Source organism: Empidonax traillii, unplaced genomic scaffold (assembly GCF_003031625.1).
Source record: "Empidonax traillii isolate 1590-97213 ecotype Southwest subspecies unplaced genomic scaffold, ASM303162v1 scaffold26:size2357266, whole genome shotgun sequence".
Lineage (NCBI taxonomy): Eukaryota > Metazoa > Chordata > Aves > Passeriformes > Tyrannidae > Empidonax > Empidonax traillii.
The window spans coordinates 708,657-727,835 of record NW_020955219.1 but is presented as its reverse complement, the minus strand read 5'-3'; the positions used below and the strand labels follow the sequence as shown (position 1 = coordinate 727,835).

The 19,179-nt window shown below is 41.8% G+C and overlaps 1 protein-coding gene across 9 annotated transcripts in view; it reads right to left on the bottom strand.

Moving 5' to 3' along the window:
* The window catches only part of UNC13B (unc-13 homolog B), a 208,215-nt gene that overhangs the window by 42,821 nt on the left and 146,215 nt on the right, over positions 1 to 19,179 (bottom strand). For all 9 annotated transcript variants that reach the window (XM_027906490.1, XM_027906498.1, XM_027906507.1 and 6 more), the window contains 9 exons: positions 18,928 to 19,097; positions 17,954 to 18,069; positions 15,906 to 16,069; positions 13,322 to 13,472; positions 12,241 to 12,309; positions 9,667 to 9,756; positions 8,088 to 8,222; positions 7,171 to 7,304; positions 6,170 to 6,255 (listed from right to left, as the gene is read on the bottom strand). In XM_027906490.1, coding sequence (XP_027762291.1) covers positions 6,170 to 6,255; positions 7,171 to 7,304; positions 8,088 to 8,222; positions 9,667 to 9,756; positions 12,241 to 12,309; positions 13,322 to 13,472; positions 15,906 to 16,069; positions 17,954 to 18,069; positions 18,928 to 19,097 — 1,115 coding nt within the window. The remainder of the gene's footprint in view (positions 1 to 6,169; positions 6,256 to 7,170; positions 7,305 to 8,087; positions 8,223 to 9,666; positions 9,757 to 12,240; positions 12,310 to 13,321; positions 13,473 to 15,905; positions 16,070 to 17,953; positions 18,070 to 18,927; positions 19,098 to 19,179) is intronic.

Here is a 19,179-nt window from a genome sequence, read left to right as displayed (position 1 = left end):
GAATTATCCAACTGAAAACACAAAATCCTGAGAAATTTTCATTCAAAATTTTTCCATAAGCCTTGGCAACTGCCAAGCAGTGGAATGCCCAATATCTGAGAGACCCAGTCCCCAGGAGTGATGATTCAATGGACATATTACATGTACTATAGTCCATTTCCCTCCAAGTGAATTTGCTTGTATTGGAGCTGTGGAAAGTCCGTTCCTGTTTTATGTTATGTATGATAATATGCTATGTTATGTATCGTATTTTTTTTTTGAGTACTAAGGAGTATACTCAGTGTCTGAACTGCTGACATCTCTCAAGCAACTGCAGAAGAAAATACAAACTCTCTCCACAGGTCTGGAAACAAACAGAGCAATAACTGTGCCCACTTTGCTCCCTGTGACTGAGGAAACCAATGGACAATTATAACCTCATTAACTTGGACACGCGCTGCTTCCAGCTGCTGTTCCTGTATGGTGAAAGTGCTGTTCCTGCAGAGGGAAGGTCTGACTTGGACAAAAAAAGGACTTAAATCAGTCTTAGTTCCTCAAAATTAAGCAATGCACTAAAAGCAAGGAATTCAAGCCTTTTTCTGGTTTTTATTAGAACATTTAAAACACTTCTAAGTTGCAGAAGATGAAGATGCAAAGCAGCCACAGAAGCTAAGCCCAAGGACAGCTACTAGGACTACCTGGCCATCTAAGTGCTAAAGGAGACACTTGACACTAAAAGCATAAACTATAGGAAAGTAAAAGAAAGAAGGAGAGGTCTTACCACCGTAAAAGAGAACTTTACGTATGCGAAAGAGAGGTGGGGCTTGTGACAGAGAAAAGACAAAATTGAACTACAACAGCTCACACATTCTGGAGGACAAAGAAAGCCAACAAAGACTCAACCCCCCCTCATTCCCAACAGCTCACACCATCTGCCTTCCCTCCTTCAATGGACACCGCACAGTTTTGATAAGCTGCTTCCTTTATAAGGGGAAATGTTTAAGACCACCTGAAGGTGACATGGAAACTCATCAGTCAGGGCATACATTGAAAACCCATTTTAGAAAAAGTAAAGTGAAGATCCTGGGAGCCATTAAAGTGAAGATCCTGGGAGCCATCAGTCTTAGAACATTTCTGTGCTGCTTTATAACCTGCTGGCTTTTAAAGAGCTTAGCAGCAGCAGCAGCGGAACAGCGCAGAGATGTTGTGCAGCAACTATTGTGTTTTATCCTGAAAAGACCACAGAGTTCTGTAAGTCTCACACACTTCCTCACCAGATTTCATCTGTGAACAGCCCCCAGTGAAGAAAAGCTTTTAGGGTCACCAAGGCCATATCATTAAGGCATTAATAGGGAACTGCTCCCTAGCAGCACAGTTTCTAGCATCACATCCAGTTCTACTTTTTCAGGCGGAGAACAGTGCTTCCACCACATCCTTCAATCCACAGATTATTTTTTTGTGATGGTTATCCTACTTTTCATGGGTTAATTTCTAGCAAATAATGCCAAATTTCTGCAAAGAAACTCTAATAGGTACTGAGGCTGTTGAAGCATCAACACTTTAGACAGATGGCATCTGTGTGTGCCTCTGATCCCCTTCTCCTTATTAGAAGTGAGAAAGTGGCAGAATGATTTATTTCAATCCTGCCTGCCAAGTCTACTCAGTCTCTCTACCTATCAGAGACGCTTCCAATTTGCAACTCTCCTAATGCTGATGTGTCCAAACCAAGATAAAACGGTGCTGTCAAGGATGACGTTGATTTTCTATTGCTGTCTTTTAAGGCCTTTCTAATAAAGGAAGAACACAAGCCTCTTTGCTCGAGGTGTTCATGCCTTCTGGGCCACAGAGGTTTCACAGAGGACAGTGAGAAACCTATTAACTCCCATTAACCAGTCAGTGTCCCAGAGGTTGTCCCAGTGGATGACTTGGAAAATCATCATCTACGCTACAGTGATTCCAGAGGAGCATGATCCTGCCAGCCAAGTCTGGGACACATGGTCATCTGATCTGTTTTGCTCTTAGGTTGATGAGGAACCCAGGACATTTATCAAAGACTTGTCCTGTACTGCCTTCGCCAGTAAACAGGCAAGTGCCAGGTCTGCTGTGAATGGTGCCTTGAGTTATCACTGCTTTGGGAAAGAGGGAAAACAAGAGGGGTAGATCCTGGAGCTTCTGTTGTCTCAGATGCTGAGTCTCCTTAGGAGAGCTGAAGGCATAAGATCTGTCTGCAGTGCACTTGCCCTTTCAGCAGTCAAACACACGGCTGCTACCAGTTCCTAAACATATTTTAAATAGAGAATAGTTGTTTAATTTTTATGACTCAAACATTTCCCACATCAGCAATCTAACTCTTCAGAAGGTGCCCAAAGGACACGTGGTGCAGCATCCATAGGCTGGCATGAACTCTGGATCTGAAGCCTTTATGCACTGTATTCTAGGTATAAGTTAGGGTTTATATATTGTCCTGCACAGGCTTCATGGGTGCACATGGGGGTAAACTCCAGCTGGGAAAGGCACGATGGGGAAAAAGGAAAATAACTCACACAGCCAGGCACTACTCTCCATCTCAAAGAAACCATCTCCCACCTGAGCCTCCCAACTGTCTTCCACACTGTATCCAGGAGAGCAGTGTGGAAGTATGAGGCTGGAAGGAGGCAGGGGGCAGTTTCATGCAGCCAGGCCCACCACTCTTTCTACTCCAAACCCTTCACATGACCTTTGTGCAAGAAGAAAACTTAATGTCACTGCAGAGTGGAAGGGCCAGAGATCCTCAAGCGTCACCCGGGCCAGAAGGGAAGGAATAGAGCCTCACATGAACTGGAGCTCTGGCCTCAGTAGCTATTCTTCAAGAGACATTACCTACATCTTAATGCCTGGGACCCAGCAAAGGGGCTATTTCTCAGAACTGCTCAGTCCATCAGGTACTGTCAAAAACCTGGAGTGACTGATTAGAACAAGAGTCTCCCTTACAGCACATACCCTCCATTTCTACAGCAGCAGTATGGTCTTTCAAGTCTTCTTTGCAGACCTGTTTTAATGCTGGCATTAAACTACAGAACACTAAAGCTAGTGTGACAAACTACATCCAAAGCGCTAAAACTATGGGTAACAGGTTAAAACTCTTTGTCTACTCACAGCTACAAGCTCCACAAGGAGCATGAACTTACCACTTGGTGAGGTGAACGAGCTCATGTGATCTAGAACTTAGGAACAGAACATAAGGGAAAACACCATGAAGAAAGTTAGGAGCAAGTGTTACAGTCTGGGTTCACGTGCACGTATCTCTACAAAATAGATTAGCTTTTGTTGAAGATAGCTCCTGATGCATACAGAACGTGGAGCACACCAGAAATGTACCCAGGGATGATGCCACAAACTGGCAAAATGAATATGAAACTCTTAGTGCAGTTAAACTGGTAGAACTATCAGTGACTGAACCTGAGAAATGACAGAGCCAAGAGCTAAGGACGGCAAATCTAATCATCATCCTTCACATCATTCAATTGGTTTCCTTCAATCCCTTTTTTAACCCAGTTTAAAAAAAAATACACAGTTAATCCAATCATCTGCATTTAAAATATATGTAGTAAGGCCTATAATTGAATTATTGTAGAGCTTGTTCTAAAGGTTATCTTCACAAGTTTCTGGAGAGCAAAGCAGTGAGGAATCACACTTGCCTCAAATAGAATTTTGCACCCTGAGGATCTCTTGAATATATATTTGGAAGAGACACACCCCAACACACTTTACTGCTGTCCAACCCTCCCGCAGAACTTGCACAGCTAGAGTACAAATACATTACCATGCAGTTTTTCAACTTTTGCTCAAAATGCAAATCCTCCCCTGTTCATCAGCCGCCTTTGTGTCAATTTTTGTCAGCAATAAATATTTCGAAGAGCGATGGTCTTTCAGCGAGTATTTGCTATGCATTGAGGAACTAAGGGGTGGAAACACGATACCAATCCTTGTCTTAAGAAGCTCACAAGTGACCAGAAGGTTGTCAGCAAAAGGTAAAATAAGCCCAGATTGATGAATGGGAACAGAGTCAAAGGGGACATGGTATGAGATGTGAACAGAGAAAACCTGGAAAGCCGAGCGAACATGGCAATCAAATAAAGTCATTAAAAAGACAAAAAAAAAAAAACCAGTCAAAGTCATGACTCCTTTGACAGTCAAATTCACATATGTAACCTTTTTACAGGTACATTTTGGATGCAACAGGGAAAGAGAATCCTAGGAAAGTAATAAACCAGATCTGGAGAGATCTCATGGCTGCAGGTAAAGGAGGAAGATAGGGCACTTGCAACAGTTAGAAGAGTAAATTGCATTATACATTCTTGACAGCAAGCACACAGGAGTAAATAGAACCATAGATTGCCTTGAGTTGGAAGAGACAATAATGATCATCTCGTTCCACCCAACATGCCATGGGCAGGGACATCTTCCACTAGACCAGGTTGCTCAAAGCCCCATCCAACCTGGCCTTGAACACTGCCAGGGATGTGTCACTCACAGCTTCTCTGGGCAACCTGTTCCAGGGCCTCAACACACTCACGGGAAAAAATTCTTTCCTAATATCCAATCTAAACCTATTCTCTTTCAGTTTGAAGCCGTTCCCCCTTGTCCTGTCACTCCATGCTCTTGTAAAAAGTCCCTCTCCATCTTCCTTGTAGGCTCCCTGCACGTACAGGAAGGCTGTAATTAAGTCACCTGGAGGGCTTCTCTTTTCCAGGCTGAACAATCCCAACTCTGTCAGACTTTCTTCATAGCAGAGATGCTCCATCTCTCCTATATAAGTAAGGACAAAACTGAAAGGGGAGCTACAATGGTTTGCAGGAGCAAACAGTTTCTAGGGAAAGATAACATGAAATTATCACTGTTGCCTCATCTCTAACGCATCAGCAAGTAGTGACAGTCCCTATAAAAGACATTCTTCAACAAAGTAGGTCTTAGTCCTTCTTCCCAGTGTCTGTTCTTACATCAGCATGACCTCATAAGACAAAGGCACTGTGGGGTACAAGCATATATAAAAAGTTGCTAACACCAAATCGAGAACATTTCATCCAGCCTTGCAGCCTTCTGAACTCAAGCCCACAGCTGGCAAAGAGCCTCCCCCCACAGTACAGTCTCTGTATCTGTTGCACTGACAGAGATTAATAAAATAAATGCAGTCAACCTTCTTCACTTACAGAGCAACCCCACAGACTGTTTCTGAAGAACAAAACACAGGAAATTCTCTTACTGGCAGCATTTTTGTCCTAGCACTTTGAAGTGAGAGTCTAATAGGCTGTCACTTCTATATGCAAGCTCAAATCAAACTGGGGACAAGTGGATTGAGCAAAATTTTGTGAGTGACCAAAAGCAGTAGGTTTGACTTGGATTTGGAATATGAATACAAACACTAGCATGCCACAGACAGCACCAGCACTTCTCTTTTATCACAATAGCACCTTATAGAGATCATAGAGACCAATACTGCAAAATACTGAGAAAGCAACTGCTACCACAGCTGCAGAGCTAGTGGGAGCTGGATGCTCTCTGAACCTCACAAAAAGCTGATTAGATTGTGCAAATCAATGTATAGAAATAAAATCAAGTTCAGAAACTGCAATCAACCACCTGAAGAGTACTGCAAGTAGCAGAATTCCTTTCTGGAAGTTTGCTGGGCTTTGCATGCCTAACTCATTTTCAGAAACAGTACCCTCCTAGGAGGTGGAATTATGTAAAGGGTAATTCAAAATGAAGATGTCTGCAGCAGAAATTGTTCTAACGGCACCTTTCTGCCAATGGCTTAGACCATCTATGCCGTATATCCAGGGAACTAGAGCCATGGCAAAACCCAGAGTCCACCTACCTCTTCAGCCCTTTCTACCACAGTACACTGCAGAATGAAGCTGCTGCTGGCTGCTAATCTAAGCCCATGTGACCTCAGGTCAAAGAGAACTTCTGATTTCAAACCAGCTGGGATGACAATAAATAGCTTGCCACGCAGCCTGACACAGAGGCCTGGAGCTCATGCAGATCTTGACCTCAATTCTCCCCCATAAGGCAGCTGTGCGCAAACAAGCCACTGGAAATCCCTGCTCCAAACAGTGCTGCAACTCCTGTGCTTGGGCCTCATTTTCACCAAATGGATGGAGAAGAAGAGATCAGCAACAAGTCAGTTAGCAGCAGTGAGACATTCTCTTACCCTCCATGGCGTATTTCATATCCTGGGCAAAAAGACTCCACATCACCTCTGCGCTGATCTTCCCAACTGCAAGCTCCTGAGGAAACCTGAGGGGACATTTGGAAAAGCTTTGGTATGCGGCAGAGCAAAAGGTTCTTCTTTATTCAGCTCTGAGCTACACTGTACGCTGAAAAACTCAACCTTACAGAACTCCTTCACCCTAGATAAAGGTCCAGGTGATAATTGGAGATGGTAAACTGGACTCTGTGGCATAGATTAGGTAATCTGAAAACAACACTGGTTTTAACTCATAAAGCAAGACCCTGGATGTCTTTCCAAGTAGTAATGAACACAATAATGTGATCTCAGTGCCCTTGCACCATTTTCCCTTTCCTTGTCCATTTTATTATTCTCCATTTCAAGGGTTACTAGGTTGACATGTGAATGATGATAACCTAAATGTTAAATCAGTGATCACTAGGGCATAATCAAGCTGTTTGTGTACAATGCCTTGTCAGATCTCTCTCTCTCTCTCCTGCTCTGTGGGACTGTCAGAGGGGTGTCCACTGGTTAAACAGACCCATTTCAGGTTCCTTTCCAATGCTATGCCAACTCCACCCAATGCAATCTCCCAGTGCCGCCCTGAACACCATGTTCCTAAATCACAGTGTAAGGCACCACAGCACCACTGTGTGCATTAATGTGCACCCCAGAACTGCTCAACATCAGAAAAAACCAAAAGAACTCTCACCCCGTTTTCAGGTGCCTCCCTGAGTTCAGGATTGTAATAATCAGGGTGTTTGTGCTCGAACGCCAGCGTAACTGAACCTTTTGAAACTCTTCCATCCCAATCAAAAAGAGTTATTTATAAAGGCAGAGACAGATAAGACAGAAAGACAGACAGACAAGATAAGTACTTCTATAAATGCACAACTGACAAGAAGAGAAAGAAAGCAGTTCAGCAAATAAAGCAGAGCACACACAGACGAGTATTAGCCACACGGGACATGGAAGATTCTTACTGATTCAGGACTGGGGTGTAGGAATTCTTGTCCTCTTCTATGATGGAAACTATCAAAGTGATGAGCTTGGGCCAGAAATCAAGGTTCCTGATGCTGGGGCCCTGCTCCTCAGGAGGAAGGTCCTGATTTTTGTTCTGGGAAGGAAGCCATTGGAAAAACAGCATAAACTTTGAGGGGACAGAAAAAGCTGACAAATGTAGATTATCATCCAAACTCCAAATACTAATTACCTGTGGGTCCTTTCTCTGATAATGACTGTTGGCAATTTGCCTGATCTAATGCAAAACACAGTAACATGCCAAACCATGTTGCTCACTGGTGACCTCAAACCCAACTAATCCCTGTTTTGTCATTTACCATGCCAAGAGCAGGCCAGGCTCCAGGAGACCTGCTGAGACAATTATTTTCCCTAAGCTAATTCCAAATACTTGCTTTTTAGGCACCTGGCTGATGACTATATCCACACTGACACATTGTGTGTGCATTACTACAGAGTGGTTAGGGGAGTTTTTATGGATTTGAAAACAGTTTGTGTCTAGAGGCACCTTCTAAACTCAGTGCAGGATACTGGCTGCTAGAAAACAAGATAAAATTTCACTGCTCGAGGTTTATATATGCTAAAGTTTCCTGGATCAGTCTACGTCTGCTCTAATTGGCTTTTGCTCATTCAAAGCTACATCAAACCTTCCCTTCACAAATAATGCTGAGGCTGGCAAAATGCATCATAATTAGTGTAAAACAATTATCATCCTCCACTTACTAATTAGCGCTCATTATTTGATTACAAGTTTCGTGCATTCAGAAGATAACAAGTCGCATAATTTTGTTTGTGTTGGCTTTTTGTATCAATTAGTATTCTTGTTATTATCTTAAGGAAATCAGAAGCTTGGACTTCTGCCTTCTTATCAGCTACTCACAGGGTCTGTCTGGTACTCGCGACTGTACAGCTCATGACAGTTGTTGAAAATGTACTCGTAGGTGGAGTTGAGACAAGCTTTCACACAGTCCTTCACTACCTGGCTGGCTCGGGGTGGGCTCTGCAGCTCTTGGACCTGGCAAGGAGACAACAAAGAGAGTCAAACAAAGCACTGTTCATAAATCAAGCAGGGAAGGAACACACTGCTGGTTTGGGAACCACCCAGGGCTTGGTGGATCTGCTTTCAGCAACTTGTGCTCTCAGTGACCTGAAGCCACAAATGGGTCACTCTCCCCAGGCATCAAAAAACAGTGATGACACTCATCTCCCCACAGGACCATTTGCAGACTAAAAAGAGATTTTGAAGTGTCAAGGAAGATTTCTCAAAATAGACAGATCATGTGGCTTGATATGCGTATAATCTGAGCCAAACACACAGTTTCTGCTGAATTTATAGGATTTTGTTACGAAGCCAGCAAGTAATCTTTCCCAACACTGGAATAATGTGCAACAGACCAGCAGAGCAGATAACATCTGATCTGGAAAGTCTTGCTGAAGACCACTCGTATGCCTTCAAATACAAAAACTTGCATTAAGGACATCTTTCATTACAAGCTTCATTGAATTTTAAAGAACACCAGAATCCCTAGGGTCATGCCAACTGATATGCCTTTTCCTCTTGCAAGAGCAGCTGTTTTCATTATTTCTTTGTTATGTTGCTTTAAAAAAATGCTGCAGGAGCACTTTAGACTAAACAGATAGGCAGGCATCACCCTGCAAATACAACAACGACCCAGCAACTTTGATACTGTCAGTATCTCTAAACTTCTCAGAGGATTTCTATAAAGTAAACTTTCAATACAGACAGATTGTCTGAATGAACACTTAAAATAGAGTTCTAAAACATCATTTACCCTAAGGGTTAGGAGTAATTTTAAGAACTTCCTGAAACAGCTCAAATTTAACACTTGGTTTTTGATAAGATAAAAATTTCTAAGTGACATGTACAAACTGATGGCAGCAGGTTGTAAACTTTAAAAAAAATTTAGAAACCAATAATCAGAAATTAAAAATAATCTAATTACACACTGCTAGAACAATAAACTTAACTACAGAACCAGCATATTAGCATTCATAACAACTCCTCTGGATCTCTACAGAGAGTTATTATCTTATTGCAGGATTTTGCCATCCATGAGATAAACTCTAAAATATTTACTAGATAAAAAATAGTGAATAGATGGTAGTGACTGATATTTTGTAGAAAAGCTTCCTAATGATGTTAACAGGAGCAAATTATCTTCCTAAAACTAGCCAATTTTCTTTATTCCTCCTCTTTTTTTTTTTAATGCCATACTTATGATTCAAGAACCCTAGGCAAAAACCAATTTACATCTTCACAGTGCAAAACACAGTGAAGTAAAGACAAAATGTGGATGTTTATACATATTCGCAGATGATTTCCATTTTCCTTAAGTGTCTAAAGCACAACAACGCGAAACAATGCTTTGAAAATGGGAAATCAACTCCTGGGGGAAAAACTGCAGAGGTGCCATTCCCATCCCCACCCGTGTCACTACCTTCATCCTGAAAAAAGTGATGCTGGTCAGCAAATCCACTGTAGACTTCAGGTCCTGCAGGCGTTCACGGCTGCTGGCTGGGAAGTTATTCTGTTGACAGAAAAGGGAAATCCTGTTGGAAAGCACAGCCAGATCCATGCAAGGCTTCAAGCATGTGCTAAATAAGGAAACTGTCTTGGAAACATTTCCTGCTCAAGTAGCTTGTACCAGTCAAAACAATGCTCAATAAATAAGGCCTTTTTGCTGCAGGAGCTTATCTGTTTGCTTAATTAAATAGCTTCTTATAAGAATGTAAAGTCCGCGGATGCCAGAAGACTGACAGCCCTTGGCGGCAGGAAATCTCTCCTTGGCTGCAGAAGGAGCAGGCTGGGAACAGCCTCGCCCCTGGCAGCCCTGGCCTCTTGCCTGAGGTTGCTTGTGTGGGCCCTTTCCTTTCTGCACTCACTGCTTGGTGTTTTGGTTGCCCTTCTGAGATGCTGAGAGGTGTGGTGCATTAACACCTCTCCAGAGAAATAAACTGGACTGAGAAGGAAAAATGAGCACTGTTCCCTCTAAGAAGGAATTGTAACCACTCACCCATAAGACCCCATCTGCCAAGATAACTACATATCCTTCAGTGCGTCCTTCCTCTAATGCATTTATTTTACATACCCTTCCCATCACCCTGCTGTCCACCTTCCTCTTCCACTCCCTGGGTTTCACTGAAACTAGAAGTCTTGTCCCTTCCATATACGACACATATTTGTGTATGTGCACATATGTATATATATATATATATATATATATATATATATGCATGTAAAAAATACATATGCTGACTGCAGAAAGTTTTGTTTCCTGCATGAGATCCTCCCTTTCTGACCTCAGGCACTGCACCCTTTCCTACACTCCCACTTTCTCCAACCTGTGTCCTTTAACTGCATTCATGTTCCTCAGCAGGTTCTTCCATTAAAGCTTAAGGGGATTTTTGTTCTGCTGCAAGTACAATAGCGAAGGCAACCTTCACTTGGGTAGTCTCTTCTTATTTGCAAGTTCAAAAATTATTTAGATACAAAGGTAAAAAAGGGCAGAGGAGAACAAGTGTTCACTTTTTATTGAGGACTTGAAGAAGAATACACAGCCTCTTGAGAGTAGTAATTGAGTATTACTGCAGTTCAGCTAACCACTGCAAACAATTTAATGCTCTTCGCAGTTATTTGTAGATGCTCATTCCTAGATAACTCTCCTTTTAAGGTTAACTTGTCTACACGTGGGCTCTCTGGAACTCAGGGTATTTCTCAAAATCAAAGACTTTGAAAGGTCAAGATCTAAGTACAAACCACTGCATGAATGTGAAATGCTGTCTCCTGTCTGCAAAGCTGCAAACTAACACCTTTTCTTCCGGATCTTAACCTGCCCTTCAGGAGTCTTAAAATAATTACTAAATGCTCTCAAATTGCTTCAGACATTTCTTTAAATATAATGGCAATTAGATAACACCTGAATTATTAGAATACACAAATGTTTCCTGGTCCTCTGTGTAAGTTCTTACTTGTGTGTGCACAGGTCAGTTGCATTAGCCACCAAAAAGCAGCTTTTAATGAAGACCAAGCAAACAAAAAAGGCATCACTGCTACAGATTCTTATTGCCATGCATTGATAATTTGCCTTCTGCTACTCAATGGCTCTATTTAGACCTTCTCTTACTAGTACTGTAGCTTCAGAATAGCTCTTCATATACTATTCCTTTTATCTTCTTTTGCACTCTGCCCCTTTTCCTTTTTGTTCTCTCTTCCTAATGCACTTCTCTTAATCCGCTCATGTTTTTCTCCTACATATGTTTTTTGTGTTTCAGATGAACGCACTAATCAGAAGAGGACCTAGTTTAAAATAAATAAATAAAACCAAAGCTCACATTCTGCCACCATTTTAAAAATTTTCAATGAATTAAACACCAACTGAACTAATATGGCAAGGAAATTAAGAAAAAGAAAGCCAAGTCATGTGATAAGACTATATTGACTCTGCAGTAGCAGAGAAAGAAAGCAGAAGGTTTATGAAGCCTGTTAGATTAATGCCAACATTTAAAAGTCATCAAAAAATGTTGAAGAGGAGAGAGTCTCAAATCTGACAATACATCTTGTAGATCCAGAGCTAGGGACAGTGATTTGAGTTTGCCAAATGTCGAATAACTGACAACATGGTTGTGGGTCCTCTAAAATATTTCTGTCATACTAGGGGAGAACAACTCTGTTTTCCATTTTTAGATGATACCTGAAGTAGCTGATAAAAGCAACTAAAATAATTTAATCCAATCCAACTGCCATTTCTGGGAGAGTATCAGAGATAAGCACAGTTCACAATCCTCAAATTATTTCAGAAGGCTTGAGGAAGTTATAAAAGAAGAAAAAAACATGACTTAAGTTCTGTCCATGAGGAAAACTAAATGGTATATTTGAGTAATAACAAGTTTGTCATGACAATTCCTGATGACACAAACTACACAAAAAGTTAGAAGCATATGAGAAATCCAAACGGTGTGTTTCCCCTCTGCCCACCAGAATGCCTGAAAGGACTCTGTTTATTCCCACTCACCCTGTACATTGAGAGATCAATCCGAAGTGAATTATGAAGCTGGTCCAGAAGCTTCACAAATCGTTCTTTCTGTTGAGCAGAGAACACCAATAAACATCACATATCATCACTGTCCAATCGATGTTCAGAGTAAGCAGCAGGCTATCAGGTAGTGTCAGATCTCATGAGAGCAGGAGGAAGCAGTGTGGACACATGGCATTGTGGAAACAGTGTTTTCTTTCAATTCTTGGATTTACTTTTAAACTGTAATTATTTCCGAAGTCTGTGTAATGTTAGAATTGTCAGAAAAAACACTCCATAATTACTCTGAAGTAGAGGCAAAAGAGAAACCCTTTTGATTTCTAGCCTGCAATTTACATCAAACTTGTATTTAAGAGAAAATATTTATTCAGAGACGAATAAAGTACAGCAGAAAGAGGTCTAATTCAGAGCAATAACACAGCTCCAAGACCTTATCTATTAGTTCAGTGACAAGCAGTTCAGTGACAAGTATTATAGGCTTCTTGTGACATATCTTTCTGAGGTCAGATTTTTCCACTGGATTCTGATTCAGCATTGTGAACACCTCCTCAATCTATTTGCAAATTCTCAATCTGATGGGAAGCATAAGCCTTTCCAAATATTTTGCTAGCATACTCAACTCCACCACAAGTTATGTAAAAAATATTTTAACCATTAGAGGAATAGACATTTCTTGTGGCTTCGAGTTTGTTTTTCCTTGCTTAAAGCTGTTGCTATTTTTAAAAACAAAGTTCTGAAATTACTAGATTGCATGGTATATTTCACCAACAGCATCAACAGACTGAGCTTAGTATTGTTTGCTCATTCCATACCATCTGTGCCCTAGTGTAATGTGAACATAAAGAATAAGCATCACATTGCATTACACTGATTGGAATCAAAAATGTGTGATGATGATGACAATAAACCCATGCTCTTTGTGTAGTCAGAAAGAGTTTTACTGCTTCCAACTCCTCACAGATTTGATGTTCCTTAAACAGAAGTTATTTACTGAAAGGTGGAAGCACCACGGGGAAATTACAGAAGTCCATTTGTAACATCACCAAACACGCAAACATACCCCAAAATTGGAGGCTGCAAAGCGGTCCGAAGCAGACACGTTTGTGGAGGCAGTGGTGTGTGCATAATAAGCATTGATATTGGCAAGTAAGGTGCTCATCACAGCTGGCACGCCTGGGCACATGTATTTAGAGGAGAGACATGCAAAATGCCTGCAAAAGGACAGTTCTGTAAGTCATTCTGGTCTTTTCTGAGTGGCAGGGCTAGACTTTATCCCTTTAATAGACCCCTTATTCTGGCGGGCACTGACAAACAGATGCAAGTTACGTTTCATCCCTTTATGTAGCTTTCCAGCATCTCAGAGCCTTTTTCAGAATGATGCCATCCAGACAGCAGCTCAAAAGGAGAAACCCCTTCACTACAGCCCTTTCTAGATCATAAAACAACTTCTCAACTATTTGTTGCCAACAGCTTGTGACTCAGGTCATATTCTGGGTCCTGATGCCAATTCCTAGAACCAAGGCTGGCACAAGGTAATCTATATAATTTGCTGCTGCTTGAGGCAGACATGGGTTCTGAGGCGACATGACACAGCAGCAGCTGCCTCAGAGAAGCACAGAGAGAGCACACACGCTGGTATTTCTGTGCTGCACTGATATGTGATTCCTTATGGCTGACCCTTCCAGCTTGCAGGAACCATGCCCACTCATTTTCCCATTCTCTCATTAAATGCAAGGACCCTCCTTCAGGAAATCTCAAAATTATGCCAGGAGCACCTAGGCTCATGAAGTGATTAAAGAATCAAAGCAAATCTGTTAGACATAAGGGGAGTAAAAAGTAATCAGAGCTTAAGAGGTCTTGTACTATGGGAGGGGGGCAAGTAAAGTTCATTCCAACAGGCAGGAGAGTTGAGGCGTTTTTAAGCTGGAATCTTCAGAGCTCCCAAAGGAAACCTGGAAGCTACTTTCCGAATATAGCTTTCTCCTGAAGGAACTCACAGAATCACAGAATAGTTTGGGATGGGAGGCACCTTAAAAGTCCACCTCTGCAGTGAACAGGCACATCTTCAACCAGACCAGTTTGCTCAAAATCTCTGACCTTGAACATTTCCAGAGATAGGACATCTACCACCTCTCTGTGCAACCTGTCCATCCAGTATTTTACCATCCTCATTGTAAAAAATTCTTTCCTTTTATCTAGCCAAAATTTACCCTCTTACAGTCGTGCTTGCTACATGATACAGATGTACCAACTGGTCATTTAGGCACTTGGTAAATATATATAAGCACATAAATTGGCTTTGTTTAACTTTAAGAAGAGAAAGTGTGAGGAGTAGGGATCTAATCAGTGTCTTGACTACTTAGCAGAGACGGGAAGGTTAGAAACATAGAATTAATCATTAAGGTTGGCCAAGACCTCCGAGACCATGGATTCCAACCACTAAAGTAGCATGGCCATGTTTATCACTAAATCATGGCCCTAAGTGCCCCAGCCACATGTTTTTGAACATTCCAGGGATGGTGATTCCACCATTTCTCTGGGCAGCCACTTAGGGAGAAGACTGAGCCAGGTCAAAATCCTTTTAGAGGGAAGACTAAAAGATAGGCAGCAATATGCTCCAGTTACAGCATAAGCAATTCAAAGTACGATTTTCCAGTCTGGATTTTAACCAGGAATTTCTTCCCCAGAGCACTACAGCCTGAAGACAGGAGCTAAGAGAGGTCGCAGACCTTCATCCTTGGAAATTTTCCACATATGGAAAGAGCCCCAAGCAGCCTGGTCCAACTTCCAAGTTAGTCCTGCTATAAGTAGTGACTAGATCTCCAGAGAAACCTCCCAATAGGCAGAAAACCAATAGGCAGAAAAGCTGCTTGCAAGGTGACATAAGTACAGTTTGTACCTTATCCATGCACCCATAACCCAAAACTTTCTGCTTCTAATGTGAAAGAGTTCACTTTTGTCTGCTCTATATTTACATTTGAAATAAGAAATGAGCTAGGCACATCACTACTAGCCTTTAAGAAGAATGACTAATACCAAATCCAAGTAAAAGTATAGTGACAAGGAGAAGGTTCTTTGAAGATGAAGAACTGCATTAGCCAGCTCCAAAGAGGACAAATCAGTGTCTCCATTACTCAAACTTTCTAAAAATGCCTTCAGCAGCATCTGGCAAATCAGTCACTTCAAAGGACTGTAACAATTGCTGCAACAGTTGTGTAGGACAAATGCTTTCACAATACCTCATCCCTTCTCACATCATCAGATATATTCAGTGGGAACCCTGAGCAATATCTTTTTAACAGAAGAGTTCTCAAATAGGGATTTTTGACAGTCTGAAAACAGGAATGTCTCAGCCACCAATAATAAAATACAGTCATTTATGCTAGTGAAGTTGCTGTAATTCCTTGGAATTAGTTTTAAAGGTGTTCACACAAAGTGCTGAGATAGAAGCTTAATTCCAGCATTTTGCCAAACATTATTTTCCAGACTTTGAGGAAACTGGTGATTCAGAGACAGGCTCGCAGCAAGCCCCATAAGGAGCAGCTGTCACTGCCAAACCTTCCATTACCAATACACTTCATCATCTAAACAGTAAAAGTCACATCAATTAGTTACACCAATTATGCGCACAAAACGCATCTTACGTCATGGCCTGATATATCGACTCAATGCCGTAACGCATCGCAAATTCATCCACGATCTCTTGAGCTGTCTCATCAAAATACACCTTCCAGGCATCATCTCCTTTGGCATCAGGGATCTTCACCACCCCATTTCCTTGCACATCTGTGAGATGGTGAAAGAGGTTCTGAAAGACAAAGCAGGGAATAAGTTTGTGTGTGAGGCTGCTGAAGCCTTTAAACAAGATTCATGAAGATCTTGGAACTGCTGAGGTGGTGGCACTAACACAAATTTCTTTGTTCTCCTCCTCTTTCTTTCCTCCTACCCATTCTGTGTTTTCTGCTTTTGCCTTCTTTTCTTCTTGAGTGCTCATAGCTGAATTTTTTGCTTGTGGACCTACAACTTTGTCCAGCAGACATTGTGAACAATGCAGAACGGTGCTTCAGTGCTCTGAAACCACACACTAATTAGTTTCCTGAAACCTACACATTTCTGTCCTCGGAAAGATATCTCTTGGACAACCTATTTAAACTAGCTGACGTTACAGCTCTGTATCAGCATTGTAATTATTATTATACAGCAGAACAATCCAAAGAGGGGTTTTTCTTCTGAGAAGGATACCCTTAAGATCACCCCTAGCAACTAGACACTTGCATTATTTTTCATCATAACCTTTCACTTTATCTAACACTACAAAAGTTTTCAGCTATCATTGCTGTGCAGAAATTGCACAATCAGCTCAGTGGGTTTCTCAGTAATCCTCAAATTCAAGTCACTTGCAGTTTCATCAGCCTTTCAGACAGCTGGCTCCCTGCAGTAAGGGGTGCAAAAGTCTAATGATATCATTAGTAGCTAGAGGACTGTGCTTTACACTACTACTTTTCCTGATTAAATTATCCTTGCTGTAAATCATCTTCATTTCAGAATACACAAATGAAAGAAGGGGATGCTTAAGAAAGAGACCTATTTGCAAAAAAACAGCAGCAAGTGATCATGGATGTTCAAAGAAAAAAAGAAAGAAAGAGCTTACCAAACAGAAGCCATCATCAAATTAAAAAACAAATATGTATTGAAGGAGACAACACAGCCTACTAAAAGAAGCCTAGTAATGTTTTTTCTGTGCTCCATATCTGTCCAGTAGACAGCTACTTAGTAAGGCCAGAAGACACTAGAGGACTCATCCAGCCCAGCATCTGGATAAATAATCCATAAATGTTGTTCCTGTTGATGAACAATCCTGCCTGTGATGCAACTGCTCTTCTTGTCTAAGATGAATTTACTTAAACGTCACTGGACTTTAGGATATTCTTATAAATAGGGCTCTGACTACTCTTCCTTATTCAGGCACTTAGAGTCTCAGCCTGCCACCTGCCTTCTCTTTGACATAGATAGACTGGGCACCATGCATCTCTCCAAGACAAGGTTATTCCTTTAGTCCTTCTCCCGAGTCATCTTTGGGTTTCTTTCAACTTCTGCAGCATTGCCTGCCCAGTTCAGCCCATCCTGAGACAGGTCAGTACCCAGTAACCTCATCTGATCTTCTGTTCCCCAACAGCACAGTTCTGTTTCCCCAAATAGTTGCTCATAAATACACACCAGTGCAGCAGCACAAAGAATTTATACCACCAGTATCTGTGTCACTCAACAGCCAGAAACAAAGCCCTCCACAATCATAATTTACTTACAAAGCATTTTAGTACGCTTCCTCTAAAGAAAGACATAGATACAGTACACATTGAAAACATCACTGAAGGAATTTCAGACGTTTCTCCACATTAAACTCATGGTTATTTGGCTCTGAGTGGATCCAGTGCCTCATCTCTGCCTAACAGTAGCACAGCTGTGACATGGGACAGACTGAGCCAGCCAGCCCCCAGCATGGGGAAGACAGCCTAAAGCTGCCTTTGCCTCTCTGACAAATGCAGGTCTGATGAGTCATTGTGTTACCAGGCCTGCATAGGAGGGAAAGGAAAGCTCACCTAGGACAAAGGGGCACATTCCAAGCACATGAATGACAGAAAATTGCTTCTTCAGTAGTCAGAAGGAACACGATGATGTTCTCATCTCTTACCTCATGAAGGCAAGTGTACTGAATATGATACGGAGCCACCTTCTCCTCGCCTTTGATCTCCACACTGATTTGCAGGCGAATAGCCCCGGACACTGCAGACTTATCTGTTCTTTTCTCTAGAAGGAAGAAACATCAGCAATTATATGCATCGTTCATGTTCAGAGCACAGACATCTTGGGGTGACAACACTGGTAAAGAAACTGCTGGAAGCTCAGGCTGAGTCACCTCAGAGAAAACTTTCCCTTTTCTTTCAAAACATTGAATACTAAGTAGACATCAGCAAAACAACTGCCATGATACACCCTCAATATGACACATCTAGCTAGAACTATGTACATTTTTAGACATAAGACAGCCTTCCTGTCAGCAAATGTGCTACAGGGTCTTGGATTCAGTCAGCTGAACTAGAACCACCAAGGACAGATTCCTTTTCTGAGAACATGGCTGAATGATGTGGAATTCTTCCCTAACTTCATATAGCCCTCAACTCCTGGGAATTGTTGGCTGTCCCTATCAAGATGATTTTGGACCTCCTACGACTATTACTGTGCTTGTCAACTCAGCACCACCTGGTTACTTGCTACTACTTTCCTCAACAGTCACTGGGAAAGGTCTCAGCAACCTGCCAGCCCAGTGCAGTGCACTTGGTGGTTTTATAGTCTGGTAAAATGTTTGTGTTAAAACAAAAGCAAAAAAAAAGGATGTATGTAAAAAGGCAGTATGCCTCCAGCACAGGTGGAATAGAGTCCTGCTCCAAGCATTTCATCCACTGTACTTTTCAATGCCTGACAGAAAAAACCCATCAACCTTCTGGCATGTTACGCTCCTCTTCATCTTAACTGGGATCATGTGTCCTTTGAAACCATGTAAGCTTTTTTTGTTTCCTTTCTTGCAAATTGTCCACATGCATCCAAGTGCTATCAAACATTCCCAAACCGATGCGTAGCATTTTCAGCCCCAAAAGCCTTGCTCACCAAGGTTGTACCACACATCCATCTCTCCACTCAGAGTACGAACTTCAATGATTGTCTGCCCCAGGAAATCATCCGACTCGCGTTTCAGTCTCTGCTTGACACGAGACTTGATGTCATCATCTTCATCCCACACTCGCACCTTGATCCGGTCAGAGGAATTATGGCACTCACTGCAAACAAAAGAAGTGCAATTTTAAGAGCGCACACTGCAGCCAACATTTATATGCGGCACACTTTGCTTTCCTCTTGACC